Source organism: Triticum dicoccoides, chromosome 4B (assembly GCF_002162155.2).
Source record: "Triticum dicoccoides isolate Atlit2015 ecotype Zavitan chromosome 4B, WEW_v2.0, whole genome shotgun sequence".
NCBI classification, from domain to species: Eukaryota; Viridiplantae; Streptophyta; class Magnoliopsida; order Poales; family Poaceae; genus Triticum; species Triticum dicoccoides.
Window position 1 is genome coordinate 576,110,120 of NC_041387.1, and position 17,149 is coordinate 576,127,268.

The 17,149-nt window shown below is 45.1% G+C and overlaps 1 protein-coding gene across 2 annotated transcripts; it reads right to left on the bottom strand.

Annotated features, from left to right (window-relative positions):
• Positions 1 to 4,648: 4,648 nt before the first annotated feature.
• Positions 4,649 to 15,703, bottom strand: LOC119291519. Of its 2 annotated transcripts, none has more exons than XM_037570293.1 (14): positions 13,271 to 15,703; positions 13,052 to 13,180; positions 12,773 to 12,961; positions 12,626 to 12,693; positions 11,489 to 12,096; positions 11,209 to 11,391; positions 8,985 to 9,083; positions 8,268 to 8,353; positions 7,987 to 8,196; positions 7,559 to 7,831; positions 6,797 to 6,941; positions 6,353 to 6,486; positions 5,454 to 5,534; positions 4,649 to 5,347 (listed from the first exon to the last, which is right to left on the bottom strand). In XM_037570293.1, the coding sequence occupies exons 1-14, from the start codon at positions 15,701 to 15,703 to the stop codon at positions 5,261 to 5,263; spliced, it is 4,725 nt and encodes a 1,574-aa protein (XP_037426190.1). In that variant the 3' UTR covers positions 4,649 to 5,260. The 2 variants fall into 2 exon arrangements, with proteins under 2 accessions (XP_037426190.1, XP_037426189.1); XM_037570292.1 differs by having other exon boundaries at positions 8,268 to 8,356.
• Between the last annotated feature and the right edge of the window lie 1,446 nt (positions 15,704 to 17,149).

A 17,149-nucleotide genomic window follows, 5' to 3' on the forward strand; every position in this document is an offset into this window, starting at 1 on the left:
AATTAAATAGATAGTTTTTGTTACAAGTGCATGTTGGAAATGCAGTTAAATTTAGTTGCATCAAACACAAGTGCATGTTGCAAATTGAAAGACACACTACACAAAATCTGTTCAATGTACATGTGTTGTTCAATGTGATGTTGAATTAATCAATTTGCAAAGTTACCTACTTCTAGTACTATGCAAATTCAGTTACATGTGTTGCCTAGGTTCAGTGAGCCTTGCACATACCAAGAAACTATGTTAGATCTGACTTATGCTATAGGCACAGAACAAGCTAGTAACTCACCGGTACTGGACATCCATAGGATCTCCTCCCCATGTCGTCCACAGAAAGAGGGCTCTACATTGGTGTCAGGTGACTCCTGCGGGCTCATTACACCAAAAATCAGTTGAATGCAATTGGATCTGAGGTTAAATCGACCAAATACCCAAATCAGAAGACCCTAACCCTAGGGCGCAAAAAACTTACGAAATGATCTGAATCCATGCTGGTGATGTCAAGGTCATCGTCTGTGCTCTCCTTCCCGTCCTTCCATGATGGCATTGAGTAGCGGGGGGCAAGAATTGGATCCGGTGGCAGCGGCGAGCTTAGTGGAAACAAAAAAGTGAGCGAGAGACAAGAGATTTAGGGAGAGAGACGGACAGCTTGGTCTGGTTTTGACTGGGGTCTGATCTCGCGGTCTAATAGTCATTAACGAATGTGTCGTCTCTCCCCTGCGCACGTGGCCTGACTAGTGGGCCAGTTATGTGAGAAAATAGTTCGATTTTTAAGCACGCATCAATTTGGGTTTTCTGAAACGAAAAACACTTTTGTGGTAGGTACAGTCGCGTTTTAAAAAGTGGTAGTTTTGAGGATCTCTAATCTATAAAGTGGTAGTTTTATGCTATTTAATCAAGAAACGATTGTATTCTTTTCAATGTAAACCCTAGCCACTATCCAGCGGACTACCTCTACAGTGTCCTCAACTACCTCCTTGAACACAACATCATCTAGATCATCTTATTTTAGTCCTAGCCGATGCATCATATTCTCCAAGTCTCCCTATCTACCCCACTAGACACTAAAGTAGTTGCCACCACCATAGACAAAATTGTGGATCGGATCCAACGAACACAACCATAGAACACCTCACGAGGAATTGCAAGGCCGGGAAGCAGGTCTAGCCTGCCCCTTGATCAGCCCGAACAGAACCAGCGAGGGAATTCGGTGGCAACAGAGACAAATTTTTTAACATCGCCCAAGTCGGCGAGATGAACCTAAAAGGCTAAAACCCTAATGAGAGGGAATTGTTGCCGGTATATGCGGACTCTCCTAGAATTTACTCTAACAACTTAACGATCGGCGTCCCTAGGGAATTGTTGCCGGTATATGTGGACTCTCCTAGAATTTACTCTAACAACTTAACTTAAAAATATGTACATTACATTAAAAAAATTCTCATAAGTCTCAAAGGTTCGTGACATTTTCAAAAACAATGTTTGTACAATTTAAAAAAAATCAAAGGTCAAAAAAAGGGGGGTTTATCATTGTTTCAACATGTATTTAGAAAGTGTTTGACACGTACTTGAAAAATATATTCAAAGCATGCTTGTGTAAAAGAATATGTATTTAAAAATGTTAAACATATATGAAAAATAGTTTACATGTATACAAACAATATACAATATTTATTAAAAAGTAGACGTGAGTTTAAAAACAAGCAAAAAAGAAACAAAAAGAAAAGTGAAGATACCAAAACAATCCAAAAACAAAACAAAGAAAACCAAAGTATAAAGAAGAAAAACCGAAGAAAACCATTAAAAACAAATAAAAATCGAAAGCATACCGACAAAAAAAAGATAAACCAAAAAAAGAGCGAAAAAACAGAAAACGAAAGAAAACGGACTGAACCGATAAAGCTCAGCAACCCGACGTGAAACAACCAGTGGGCCGGCCCGTAGTCGTCCGCCCGTACACGACTCCTATTGGGTCGTCTCAAAAAAAAAGACTCCTATTAGGAATTGGTATATACCTCTACTTCCCTTTTCAAAAGAAAAAACAGCACGTCGTCATACACCCCCGATCGACACCGTAAAATCGTTCGCTATCTTCCGACGAGCGCCTGCCGCTCCTCCGACTACTAGCAACCATGGAGGGGTCCTCCTTCCCCGCCTCATCCTTCCAGCCCCCCGCCATCGCCCGCGCAAGCTCCCGGTACGCCCCCTGGGCCCTCCTCGACAGCAAGGCCTACTTCGCGGCCCTCGAGAACGACACCACCGTCGAGGCCACCACCAGCACGGCAGCACCGGCCACGCCATCAGGGTCACCTTCTGCCTGGCCGACCCGCCGGCCATCTCCCACTTCTGCGTCCACGGCCCCGGGCTCGATCGCGAGGACTTCACGATGGAGCCCCCAGGTCCACTCCTCGGCCAAGGGCCTCGTCCTCCTCCGCTTCGCCTTCACCATCGGCCCCCGGGCCACCCACCGGCACAACCGCCTCGCCGAGTACTACGTCTACAAGGCCGGCCGCGGCAAGCCGCCGTCGCTCACGCCGATCCCGCGCACTCCTCCGGGCACCGTAAACTCGTCCTACATCTGCGTCCTGCCGCTTGACGACGACGACGACGACGACGCCGGGAAATTCCTACTCGCCGAGCTCGGCATGACCAGGTCCAACTCCGACTACGAGCTCTACGTCTTCTCCTCCAAGACCGGCGAGTGGAACATCAGGCAGTTGCGGCTGCAGACACCTCCCGAGGTCAGGAACGAGGACCTGCCCGGCCCTCACATGGACAAGGCGATCGCGCTCGGGGGAGGCGCCGTGGGCTGGGTGGACCTCTGGCGCGGCATCGTCACCTGCAACGTGCTCGACGACAACCCCGTTCTGACTCTCATCCCCATACCCACGTGGGACGGTAAGCTGCGGCGGCTGGCCCGGGACATCACCTGCTGCAGCAATGGCTTCATCAAGCTTGTCGACCTGGACCTCCGTTTCAAAAAGATCGTCGCTGACCATAACCACAAGACTCGCAAGGTGGCCGAGGATCTCGACAGCGTAGACATCATCTACGATTCAGACCTGCTCCTCTACGACGACGATGCATGCGCCGAACACACTTTTGTGAATGATGGTTGGAAGATCCGGACGTGCTACAGGCATACTTCCTGGGACTACTGGCGCAAGGGGCACACCGTCGACATCGATGAAATCTCGGTCGACAACCCTGATCACTTTACGTCGCTCCCACAGCTGTGGGACGCTGAAGCTGCTGGGAGACCGGCACTGAGGAACTTGCTTTCCGCTTTCCCTACCCTCGGCATTGGCGGCGACGACGACGACGTTGTTTACCTGATGTCTAAGGTGACATATGATGATAAGAACGCGTGGATGGTCGGTGTTAATCTTGGAAAGAAGACACTGGATGTGGCTGTGCCAGTTTCTTCCGAGAGAGTCGGTTATTACGAACCGGACTTCCTCGCTTGTGGATTCTCCGAATATCTGAACGCGACTCCAAGGTAAATTTATTTTCTTTGATCATCTTTGCCTGAAGCTGTTCGGTGAGCCTCTGAACAGCATGAACATTTTCTGCTAAAATAGTTGTGTAATTTCTGAGTTCACCACTAGTTATTCTACCCGATGACATCTCACATCTTGCTTGTTATTTGCTTCAGGGTTATTATCTCTCATCAGACAATGTGGTATGCTATGATCATCTCACTTTTTGATTGATGTACATGCGTCCATTTGCCCATCTACATGCAGAAATTTCAGAACTGTACATTTACAGCCACCGCAGCAGAACATGTGGAACAACAATGTGTACTACTACAATGGGTGTTTCTATGGATATGGTTATGGCGCACAGCCAAGCAACAGCTACTACGTCAACTACCGGCATCCACCTGCGTGCTTGGCTAACTTGCCACAGCCTCTGCTTCCCGGTTTTGCCTCGTACGGGCCAGGTAAATAGCATTGGCAAAGCTTCTGCTGTCTTCTTTTACCCCAAGCATTACTCAACGAGTTAAACCAAAAATATTTCTCAAGTGTTGGTTTCAAAAGCTTGTCTTGTAGTAACTCTTACTGATGGTTTCACTTGCTTGCAGGGTGCGCCTATCCGGTGAACGCCCAGTCGACATGCTACCCGGGATTGTACACTGATGCCTGTGGCCGACTATGGTGTGTCGCTCTGCCGCTGGGGTCGGCGCCGCCCCCCTCGATTTCCCTTTCCCTGGTGCAATGGCAGTTGCCACCCAACCCGGGCCAACTCCACCACCCTGCCCTTTGCCAACCTCCCCCTCGCTCGTATCTGCCCTAGCTCTGCTTGTAACAAGCCTTCACCGGCTTGTACTGTGAAAGGCGAACAAAAAATACCTGGGTAGGGAAATGGGGAAGTGAAACTGAGATGGAGAGTGAACTCTGACGGTGAAAAGGAGAAACAGCTTCTAGCCATTTTCTTTGCAGTGAATGGTAAAGGTTGCTAGCCCCAAATGGGTTACGTTTTATGCCGGTAGAGTTGCTTCTCTCATATGTGTGCCTTGGGTGTCGTGATAATTCCTGGCCATGTGGCAAATCTATAAGGGAGCCCAATCTATAATTGCTGCTAGTTTGCACAAAAAATACACTACTAAACAGCAAAATAAGAGCGACAGGAGGACCAGGAGCAATAATTTTATGTGTTCGTCATGGCCAGCGCAAAGGGACTTCAAAACATTCTGAGATAATACATCTTGTCAATCGGAATGATAAGAAACCCCATCCCAAGAATTTGAAACAAAAATAGGAATGAGAGCAGCCCTTCTCCTTTCATGATACCCCATCCGTTGGTCATACACAACACAATACAACATTCCTCCACATCATAAGCACAGAAAAACCGTATATATTGATAGGCTCCCAGCATATTCAGCAGCACTCCGTGAGTAATTTCTCTGGCGCGGCACATGATCTACATAGAGTTATCCCCGCTTACAGTCCTCCACGGCAAAATCGCATTCGACAGGATATGGGGTCAGGCTATATATCCAAAGTTCAAAACGAAAATATATATCACCACTTCTCTCCTTTTAGCAAACGCTCGGATGACCATTTATTTAAGGCAGGGCTCCACAAAACCAACAGGCCAGTGCAACTGCTGAATTACCACCATTATCCCCCATAGCTCAAAACGAATTTTGTATTCTATCGCTAACCTTCAGTCACCAGGAAAAACCTATATCTCAGAAGACCACGTTAACCACGCCACGGCACAGCACAGCACCCTTGAACTTTGAAGAAAATTAATTTGCAGCTTCAAAGAAGAGCACTTGAGGTTGTAAATGACCTTTCTCACACATAATGACCACATCAGCCCAGCTACCAATAACCTGCACAAACAAGGAACAAACATAAGATGATTGTTCTTTAGTAGGTAGGGTACAAGAAACAGGAAGGGGGGTTTGCTTCAGTGGATAGGTTTATATATCTTGTTACCTTAACAGTCTGGTCATCATACATGACCCAGTGCTCATCCTCGAAAGCAAAGCAATGATAATGCTGCCCGTAGTAACAAACCTGCATGTGTAAGAAATATCAAAATACAACTCGTGTTAGATGCTTTAACTGATACGTTTCAATACTCTTGAATTACTGGATTTTAGTATAACTTGCAGAAATACAGCGATAGTTCAAGCTACTATAATTATGTGCCCCGATACATGATTTAGAGATGACCAAGCAAATACCAGTTTCTATTCAAAATCCAACTAGAAAAGACGCTACGTCATACCACAAAATGCAGAATAATAAGTCTAGACAAGCATGTCAGCATATGATACATGTAGCATTTGGCTACTGCAGGTAACGTAGCACACCAACACATAACATTGCACTACCTCCTGTGATTCACAGGAACTGATTTGTAAAATGTTAGTTTTTTAGAACTAGCGGCAGCATATTATAGCTACTTAAGTGGTACGTACTAAGTATACTGACTATACTGCAATACAAAGGAATCCCAGCAGAATATGCTCACTGCTTGCTCTTTGTACCGAGGTATAACTTAGCCTAACCAATACCGCTGCAGTCATATCATCGGGATTGTTTGAGCGCAACTCAGCAAATACGCAATAGCACATTCGCATATGATACAGTGAGCTCTGATGATAAAATATTAGCTACCCAAACATATTTACGATTTTTGTAACTTAAGTCCATCCTGTAGTGCATAATGCAAAGTACAACAGGAACACTACAGATCTTTTAGACCTGCGTGTCTGACTTGCACCATAAGCAGAACACATTTACTGCAGGTTTATGGAAGCAGCAATTAACAGTACCATCAGATGTCCATTTAAAATGGGAAAGAACATAACAGGTATTCATAGCCATACCACTGACACCAGAAAATGTTTGCTTCCTTGATCTAGACCACGGTAGAAAACACTGATGTCAATCTCAGTTGAAATACCAGCCAAGGTTGCAGCTATGTCACCAACACTTTCTTTGCTGTTCTGCCATCCCAAAACTAAAAAGGGAAAATTGATGGGTAAGAGATCCGAGTCAATAAATGATTTCATCGAACACAGGACACGCAAGAACTTACGCACATGCACACTAACACATAAGTGAATAGCAAATGTAGAGGATATGCGAAAAAAGGATTTAGTAGAGGTTCCTTTATCGAGATTGTAAACTAAATAGTGAAGCAGGCAATCCTACACTGCTAAAATGCATTTTAAGAGAGTATTACACGATCATCTTTTAGGAAGACTGGGCTAAAAATGAATAATTGCATGTAAATGTATGTTTACATGCGAAAAGAGAAAGAAGATTACCAACTGTAAAAACATGAGGGGAACTAGAAAGAATGTGGTGTATATGATTTGGTTTTCCGCAACCGCCAACATCAGGATCACAAGCTAGCTGATCATTCATTATCACAGTCTTCAAAAGATCATCAAATGGATCTGGACACATCATCTGCAGCATGGAAGAAAATAACAATTTCAATCAAAGCACATCAAAAACCACAGAATACAGAGCAGACCTAATATAGCCCCCTCATCTCTTTCCCAAGCTCAATTTGCTGCCCTAAAACACCACAACCATTTACTTAAGGCCTCAATGTATCAAAATCTTGAGTCGCTTCTCTCAAGCAAATCCTAGTTTTGATTCTGCATAACATCACGGCAGCTTTGCTGCTTAACATGGCCACCAATTGCCAATGTTTTATGGGAGCCCGATATTGCCCAACTCTCCTACCTGATTCAAAGAGCGGCCACTATGCTACCCGCGGGTGGCACGAATTCTCACCTCAGTCCAGATTTTTTATACAGGGGTTATACTCTAATTTCTTGACCATGGGACCCAATGCCAGCAAGGATCCAGTCAATGCCATGTGGGACAAAAGTATGGATTGTTTTGCACCAGGACATTCTGAAGGGTTATGACACATGGAAGACCTAAAGTACGCAACTTGAAGTTCTTCACCATTAAACTTGAGAAAGAGTTGAGGGCATAAACTGGACCCATTCAGCCAGAAAACAAGGGACACGAGAATAACAAGCATGAGATTCAACAGAAGGAAAACAACTAACCTTTGCAGTTCGAAGTGAACTCGCATTGATATTGTGGAAGAATGAGGTATACTTAAGTCGTCTAGACTCTAATCCGCAACTGTGGCAGTTCATCCGCTCATAGACATCCATTCCAAAAAGGCAATGTGCAATGCAAAAATCGCTTGCACAGTCCCATGAGCCGATAGAATTGCTCTCATGAGATTTAGCATGGCAGTCAGCCTGAGAAGTGTACGACTTATGCAAGCACTCAAAGATGACGCCCAATACCTCAGATGCATCGTTCATTTGTCCCTGCAATAAAAATATATTATACAATGGTCAGACAATAGTGATAATTTCAGATTAACAAAAGAGCCATTTAATATATCAGGTGGGCATTTGGATAACAAAATTATATAGAAATGTGCCCAGCACACCTAGCCATGGGATAACAGACAGAAATATACCTCCTGAAAGAACCTGTTGTTAGGATAGGATTTGCTCAAAGCTATCCTCAAAGAAGTAGGCGCAACGGCTTCTCCTTGCCCATCAGATGCTTTGCTCAAGTCAACGAATATATTATATAATGCACAGACAGCACAAGGATCCTCAATATGCTTATGCAGTGATGATGTTTTAAGGAACTCGTGCCGAAACCGCTTCAAATGCCATAATGACTGCATATGGAGGAACATTATGTGAAAAAACAAAGCACACTTGCATAAGCTTCACAAGTCTTGACATTTACCTGGATAATCACATTCAGGAAACAATTGTATTCTCCAGCAGCATTTTTAAGGCCAGCCCCATACACTTCTTTCCCATTTGAAGCACCTGCTGCATCATCATTAGTGGAAGAATAAGTTTAAAGTAGAATTACAGATTACAAACGACCAACATAACAGACATTAATGATCATATTAGCAGGGTGCAGGGACTAAAGAGAATTAATATTGGAGTGTCGTGTTTATAGGATGAAACTAATCATGTAGTAGCACCAGCATACAATCTAGAAATCTAAAATGATAATGAAGCCACAGGAAAATGACAAAAGGTACACTTCTAAGTCCTAACCAAGCATAGATCCTTCAAAATTGCAGCTTTTATAGGTAATATTTAAAACATAGCATTGCAAAATTACAGATCTTATCAGCTTTGCATTTGAATCCTACAATTCTGCATCTCACAAACCATCTAAGTTGCTTCAGTGCTAAAGTCAAACTAGATGTCGCCATACAAATGCTCCAATTCAAATCAAACAGTTGATACAAGGAAAGAATGTTCCATGTAATCTAAATCACAACTACGCATCTGCAGCAATTAAAGAACACCTTAAAACAATATAAGAGCTTATTAATGATGCTAACTAGTTGTGGAAGAGATATATCCATGGGCTTTCAAGGCCCAAGACAAGAGATTGTGAAGAGAGAAAGAAAACAGCAGTTGAAGAACAGCATTGATGTACCAAGGCTTTGGTGCACTGCTTTTCTGAGGTCTTCTTCAAAAATTTTGTCAGAATCATCCTCGATACATACAATTGCAGGTGAGATTGTCCCCTTGTCAGCTGGACATGAAAGGAAAGACCAATGAGGAAATTTCTGACATACAATGCATATATAACAAGTTTGCATTTTAGAAAAAATACAAGATATATGCAAGGACAGAGCACAAAATTGGAAAGTAATATGCAGAAGCAGGACATGGCTTTAGTGAACAAGGAAAAGATACAGGTGGGCGGTGGCTTGGTCAAGGACACGTACGTCAATAACTAATATTCCATCATGTTAACAAATGCTGGTTTGGATTATGTGCGCTCAAACATTGCTTAAAGAAGACTTTGTGAAGATAGGTCCATAACTCCATATGCACCCCTTCTCTATATTTAAACAGATCAGAAAATTCATAGCGCTACCAAAATGTTAATCGGTTTAACAGAAGTTTGCCGGTTTGGATTATGTGCACCTCTGTTTTTAAGGCGTCCCGCCTTGGACGCTTAGGCGACGCTTAGGCGATAAGGCGCCCCGCCAGCGCCTTACAAATATGCCCGCCTTAGGCGCTTAGGCGTCGCCTAGGCGATAAGGCGCCCCCCCAGCGCCTTAGATCGCCTTACCGCCTTAAAAACATAGATGTGCACTCAAACATTGCTTAAAGATGACTTTGTGAAGATAGGTGCATATAAAGACATTTTCGGAAGTCCATAGTACTACAAAGTATTAATGTAGACACAAATACAAAGTTAATCCATAGCACTACCAAAATGTTAATCAGTTTAACAGAAGTATGCCGGTTTGGATTATGTGCACTTGAACATTGCTTAAAGAAGACTTTGTGAAGATAGGTGCATCATATAAAGACATTTTCAGAAGTCCATAGTACTACAAAGTATTAATGTAGACACATATACAAAATTTCATGAAAAAACATAATCATACGAGTAATGTGCCAAGAAGTCAAGAGATATCAAGTTATATAACAAAGAGATGTCCATATCTTTTTGCTTTTTTACAGAACACATATGATCATGTTTTTTATCAAAAACACTGTAGGTGCCTAAATAAATATCAGGGTTCATTCTAACCTCTGCCAAACTTCTCCTGTCAGTACCATTTTGGATATTAAGATCGGACGCATGAAAATGATGTCAATTTGTCTCCAAAAAATGTACCGAACTTACAATTCTAGTAGGTTTCATAAATGCGTTCCAACAGATAAAACAAGAAAAATTGCAGTTGAACACTGATGGCATACAAAAATGGCATGTTTTTATGAACTGGGGGTAGAGATGATAAGCGGAAGCAAGCCATGCATGACCATCCTCTAATGATTAAGTAACACGAGAACATGGTGCTTCAATCTGTTTAAAGACTTCACAAACTTTTAGGCTATGTTTGATAGTAAAGTATTGTAAAACCAAAGTATTTAAAAACTGCAGTATTTTTTTCTATAGGCGCATGATACCACAGTAATAATATATTGTAGTATTTTGGAGTATTTGGAATACTGTAGACCTGTTTGGCTAGAACTTGTATGTAATGTAAATTCGCAGTTAGCTGTTTGTTAACAAGTCGCAAACACGCGCGTACGCAACTCGCTGACCGTTGCATACAGCATACTGAGCAACCAGCTGCATCCACAAACTTGGACGGCCATGCACTAAACATTTATGCACAAAGCTAGCTTACAACTTAGCATAAGAGGAGGCAGCTGAACTAGTCCGAAGTGCCACTGCATGCGGCCTGCAACGCTGGGTGGTCTTCCGCGTCGTTAGTGGTGCTGTCCTGGGCACCACTAGGGGGAAATGTCGGCCTTTGAGAGGTGCCAGGAGATGCACATCGAGAGACAAGGCACAGGATTGTGCATGGAGTTGTTTTTTTAGCGTGCTCAGTTTTTTTAAAAGAGGTCTGGGTTTTTTTTTTTTAAACAGAGAAAAAACTACGGTTTTGCAAATACTACAGTATTGAAATCACAGTTTTTAGAGGTGGCCAAACAGCTCGCTGTAATTAATACTGTGGTAATCTAAAAAACTGTAGTATTCACAAAATACATAGAAAATACTTTGTTATCAAACAGGGCCTTAGGTGTACTCAGGAACGAATTTCTCATGGTAGAGCCAGAAAACATTCCACGAATTAGTTTTGAGTTTAAATGATAAATACTCCAGCACTGCTTGAAAGTTGAACGACATATACCTTCCTCAGCTTTGTTGGCATTCCATGGACCATCCGAAGAAAGCACAGGTGGCAACTCATTTTGTTTTCCATCCTGATAACTGTTACTAGAAAAGTCAGCTACTTTGCCAGAACTGCTCCATCTTGGAGCTGTTGTACCATTTTGTCGACTAGATGCACTATCATCACCATTATGAACAGCACCTGGCATATATGCAACAACAAACATAAAATAGTTGGACCACAGTTACAAAGGGAATTAAAACAGAAGGAGAAATTTGGACAAGACATTGCCAACAACCTTGGATGTATTTCTTATGTGGTTGGCTAGTACTGCTCTTAGACCTTTGGATAAGAGGATTAGTTGAAAGTTTTGTATTCTGAGCATATTTCCCAACTCCGTTCATTTTCAATGCTGGCTTAGTGAAGTCCATATTGCTGCTGGTTAATGCATGTGCTCCCGGAGAGCGCAGTCCATTCGGTTTCTCCCTGCGATTGTTTTCAGTCTTCTGTGGCAGGTCCACACCACAAAAATCAGAACTAGAATTCTTTTCCCGTGAAGGAACTTTAGGAAAGCGAAAATCACCAAACTTTATCCCTTCAAGATAAGCAGGTGAGAAATTATTGGGTGCACTTTGATGGTTATCCTGATGCACGCTTGAATTTAAATCAGTTGAATAACCATTTGCCCCAATATCAGGAGCTGACAAAGTACTTCTGGACTGTTCGGCAAGATGCTTCTGCTTTGCCTCCTCCTCTATCCGCCTTTGGTACTCCAAAGTTTCCTCCAGTTTTCTTTCCTCTGCTTCAAGTTGTACTCTATGCCTATGCTCTTCCTCTTGTTCATTTGAGTAGTCATCACTTAGTGAAAGTTTGCCGTCGAAGTCATCACAATCAACAAGAGTCTGACTGCACATTTAACATGATCAGATAAATTAAAGACATACACACATGAATGTCCTAAGCCAAAAGAAACATGATGATGTTGAAAACCATGATTCAATTCCTGACTAATTTTTTTTCAGACTGATCATGCTAAAAAGCGAAGAGAACTATTCAATCCTCACAATTTGTTTGACCACTATCTACCCTAAAGAGCTCTAATGATGAAAGGAGTGTGCTACTGCTAACTACAAAAAGATATGGAAAACAATGCACAACGTCGGGTGAGGTTTACATGATTCAGCAGCTCTACAAAAAGGAAGTTTACGAGATCAGTAGATCTTGGTAATTCATTATGCAGATACCTTTTCTTGAGTAAACAATGCAGAAAACCTGTTATATAATCAACTCTGACATGGATTTAAACTAGTGCTGAGTAACTACAAATATGCACAGGACAGAAAAAAAAGCACTGCAAGCATTTCACTGGACAGGTCCTATGGCAAGTTAAGGATGCTACACATATCAGAACATGGAGGGTACAAGCATTACTTACGCTTGCTCTGATGTTTCCTCATCTGCACTGTCCTGGCGAACAATGTATTGATCACTCCAGCTCAAATCCTAGAAAGTAATAAAGCGAGAAACAAAATTCAGTTGTGTACAAAAGCAGAGCATACAATATGATCATACTCATAACTACCTTGAGATCCTTAGATCTCCGAGAATCCTTCATTCTCTTCTTGTCCTTTGATTTCTCATGGGATGGTTTTTTATCACCCCCTTTGTTTGCATTCTTCTCAGCGTCTAAAGCAAGTTCAGCAAGAAAGGCGTCTCTTGCTGCATCAGATCTCTCTCTAGCATCCTTGTCCGCGAGCTCTTCCAAATGGTTCTAGATCACCACACAATAACCATAGTTAAGAAATGAACAAGACCACAAAGCAATAAAACAATAAGGTGTACAGGGATGCAGTATACAAACTCGCAAGAAGGATTTCAGGAGGGGGAGAAGAATTGATCGATAATCAACGAAAGCAGCAGGTTCAAGCTTGAGATCCAGTTGCTGCATCAGAGCTACACTTCGCATAATCCTAGCGTCTATCTTGCCAAGCTGCAAGTGGAACAGTTAAGAGAACAGACCATTATTGCATATTGAAGATTATATAATTTCTGCCGATAAATGCAGTGCCGGAAAACTAACCTCTGTAGTTACGTGTTCCTTCATCCTCAAAACAATCGTCGGCACTACTGAATCACTTGGGTGCATAAAGTCATGCAACCTCCAATCATCTATTGCTGACCCATCAAAGTCACACTGGCGTGAGGTCATCCCAGAAAAACCTTCATCATAACCAAAGTGTGAGGTGCGAACTTCCTTCAAGACGTTTGAGATTGCATCGTACTCAGAGCTGCGAAATCTGGTCTCCAACAACTCCTCCTGACGGTTCCTCAAGAGCTCCTCGTATCCTTGATATGAATACCGGCCCCCACGGTCCCTTAGCCGTTGCTCCTCTTGTATAATATTATTCACAGCAAGCACACCCTCCTCAATGTTCAATTGTTCATGCTTCATTTCACAAAAGTTTTTCAAGGAAGATGCCTCCTTGTCGATCATATCAAGAATCTGCATCCCCTGACTTGTCCTATCAACAAGCATACAGTTCCACTCTGATAGCTGCTCTCCTATTGGAGGAGATCCAGCATACAACCACGAAAGAAATTCATCAGTATCAACATTCTCAGGACCAGACTTTGACTTCCCACCAAATACCCGGCCATCAAGGATCAGTGATGATGAAACAGAATCCAGCGTAACACCCTCTAGGATAGTGTTATTTTTGGGGAAACAATCTCCATCACCTAGTTCGCCATCCTTCTCTGAGGACCTACTAAGTCCACAGGACTGCATTAGGTCCTGCAAGAACTTGAGAACCTTTTTCAGTGATGAGGCATCCAAGAAGCAAATGCAGAGCGGCGATTCATCAATCGAGTGGTTAAGCAACAATGACCCAGAAGGTATCCCTCTAAGTTCGTCCATGGCAAAATGTATCACCCTGCTCAGATGGTTCATTGAAATGTTTTTGTGCTTCACAAGGATTTGGAACAACGAGTGGATCCTCTCCAGAATCTTCGCTCTTTCATCATCATCAGACAGCGGCCACTTCCTGGCACCTTCCCTCATTACCACTCCAAAACCATCACACTCCTCATTGTGTGGCGAGGCTGAGGATTCTGACGTGTCCGACTTGTCCTTGATACTCCAATTATCGGACGACATTGAATCTTTGTCCCTGTCTTGGCCGATGTTGTCCGCTTGCTCATCCTCAAGCGCTTTGAGTGCCGCAGCAACATCCACCGGCCTCCAGCTCGAACCAATGAGCATTGCTGCCCAGTCAGCATCAATCTCCTGTGGCAACATAGCCTGCACTTGACGCGGTAGTGCACTCACATGCTCCCGCAATGAATGCGCCACGTCTGGGTAGCGCTCCTCACAGATGCCACATAACCAGAACTCCCAACACCCGTGTGAAGTGGCAAACTCTACCACCTCATCAAGCACCGCAGGTGCCGCCTCGGCAACAACTTTGTCCTTGTGAGTTTTGTAGTACTCCTTGAGCTCAGAAATGCTAGTTTTCAGTAAGGCCAGCCTCCGATCGACAGGCAGAGCGGCCCAGAACGCACGCACCTGATTCCTTTGGTCGGATGCTGATGAGGCTGCTGCCTTTTTGGACCCTCCCTTTCTCCGATCAGCACGATGGGCAGCCGCGGTGGACTGAGATGATGAGGAGGGGGGCTCATCTCCCTGCTGTGACTGTGGTGGTGAGGAGGAGAGAGCGGCGGCGGCATTGTGCTGCTGCTGCTGCTGCTCCAGCAGCCTGAGAGCAGCGACCTGCACCTCGATCTCCTTGCGGCGCTCCTCGACGGTCTTGGTAGCCTTCTTGATCTCGTTGGGGCGGCGCGGGGCTGGGGCCGCGGGGAGGAGCTGGAGCTCCAAGGGGTCATCTGCCAGGCGGAAGAAGCCAAGCTTGTCATCGGAGCCGCCGAGGTTCTTGACCCAGGTGGATATGGAGGCGAGATTGGCCTTCTGGACGAGGTTGCGGAGCTCGGCCCGGAGCTGGTCGGGGTCGGGGGCGGGCAGCCTGAGCGAGTGGGGCTCCGGGTCGGAGGGGTCGTCGATCCTGAGCCCGCGCTCGCACTCGGCGATGACCTCCTCGTAGGCGCGGTTGTCGCTGGCGGCCTCGTAGAGGAGGAGGGCGCGGAAGTGGGCGAGCTCGAGGGAGTCGGGTGCGAGGTCGACGGCGCGGCGCGCGGCGAGTAGGGCGGCCTGGTGGTGGCGCGCGCGGGCGGCGGGGTCGGTGAGGACGGCGGCGGCGCGGGAGTGGACGGTGCCGTGGGCGCGGAGGAGGAGCGGCGACCCCTCGCCGTGGCGGGCGAGGGCCTCCTTCATGAGGCGCAGCGCCTTGGGCTGGTTGCCCCGCTGGAGGCAGGCGAGGGCCTTGTCGCACTCGGCCCGCACGGCGGCCGGGTCGGGCCCCGCCGGCGCCGGCGCATCGGCGAGGCGGAGGAGGGCGCCGGCGGGCGGATGCGGGGGCGGAGTAGGGTTTGGTGGGGGGCTGCGCTTCTTTCGGCCCATCGGGGGGAATGAGATTTGGGCGAAGCGTTGTGCGGGTGTGCGGGGCAATATATGCGTACCGCAAGGAAATGAAAAGAAAATGATGGACGCCGGAGCGCTCTCTCTCTCTCTCTCTCTATGTGGGCCTCCACCACCTAACGCGCTGCGGATCGGGGAGACGGGCGGGGCAACGGGGTAGATGGACGGGAGCGGATGGGACGGGGATGGAGTCGTACGCGACGCTGCGTGCGCTCGTGTCAGCGTCACGCGCCTTTCTCCTCTCGGCCTCGCTTGCTTGTCCCCGTCTCCGTCTGCCACCGTCACCGACGAGACGGTTGCGGGCATGGCGAATCCTCCCAAATTTTCATGCCAAGTTTAGATGGGTTTTCCATCTCCGGCAGGTCCTCGGAGGATAAGGTTTGCTGTAATTTCTAGTATCTTTTTCTTTGATTGATGAAATGTGATGCCAATCTCCCCACGGATGTGCATGAGATTTCTTTCTAGGTATGATTGTTGAAAATTATTGTTAGCGTTGATGTCCAATGTGATAATTTGACACCACGTATGATCTATCTTTCTTTTTTTTGGAAATTGATCTATCTATCTTTTTGTCATGAACACGGGTGAATGATTATTACACAGAGCCATTGATTGCACCACAATGTGTTGGGTTTTTTTTCTTGAGCAATGAAAACACTTCATTAACTTAAGATGTTTTCAGGAATACAAACAATTTCTGGTCTATCAACTTCTTTTTAGTGATGTCTGGTCTATTAGCTAATCAGACGTCTGGTAAAGTTGTCGTCGCCCTTGCCAGTACATTCATACTTTTGTTCTCGTGGATAGCCTCCACTGATGCAAACAATTGCATACGTCTCTTAATCTCATGGATGGTAGCAGCTAAATTTCTCGAGTGTCCCTCCTTCATATGACTAACTGTGGCAGAGCAAGCGGTGGCTATGACAGTGGTATTGCATGCAAGATCACTAGCTAGTGATAAGCCTTCATTTGTAGCCATTGCCTCAAGTGCTTTTGGATCAATTAGGTTAGGGACCGAGACTACAGATGCACCCAGATAGTTCATTGCTTCATCTCGGCACATGGCAACCATAGCATCGTAATCGTCATGACGCTCGACGACTACATCTACATAATTTTCTACAACTCCTGAAGGTGGCGCCTTCCACTTGGTTTGAACTTTCGGGCCTTGCACTCGCCCATGTTGTTTTCTTAATGCTTCAGTCAGATCGGATAATTAAATTGTGATGAAAGAAAAGATCGTCGGTGGAGAATGAAACATGTCCTCATGTATAGCCTTTCTCCACGCCCACCAGATCGACCCTAAGGTCACAAGCATCTTGACAAAACTCAAGCTATCCATTGAACCATGAAGCTCGATTAACGACATCATTATCCACTAGTGACCAGACGCACTTGGTCGTGTTGGAGCGAACTCTACTTTTACCC

Bases quoted from the DNA above. Each gene is read 5' to 3' on its own strand.
- LOC119291519 (XM_037570292.1), bottom strand. From the start codon at position 15,703: ATGGGCCGAAAGAAGCGCAGCCCCCCACCAAACCCTACTCCGCCCCCG. The intron at 8,357-8,984 runs GTACATCAATGC...ATGATGATGCAG, and splicing joins AGCAGTGCACCAAAGCCTTG to CAGGTGCTTCAAATGGGAAA. The intron at 5,348-5,453 runs GTAACAAGATAT...TTGTTTGTGCAG, and splicing joins ATGATGACCAGACTGTTAAG to GTTATTGGTAGCTGGGCTGA.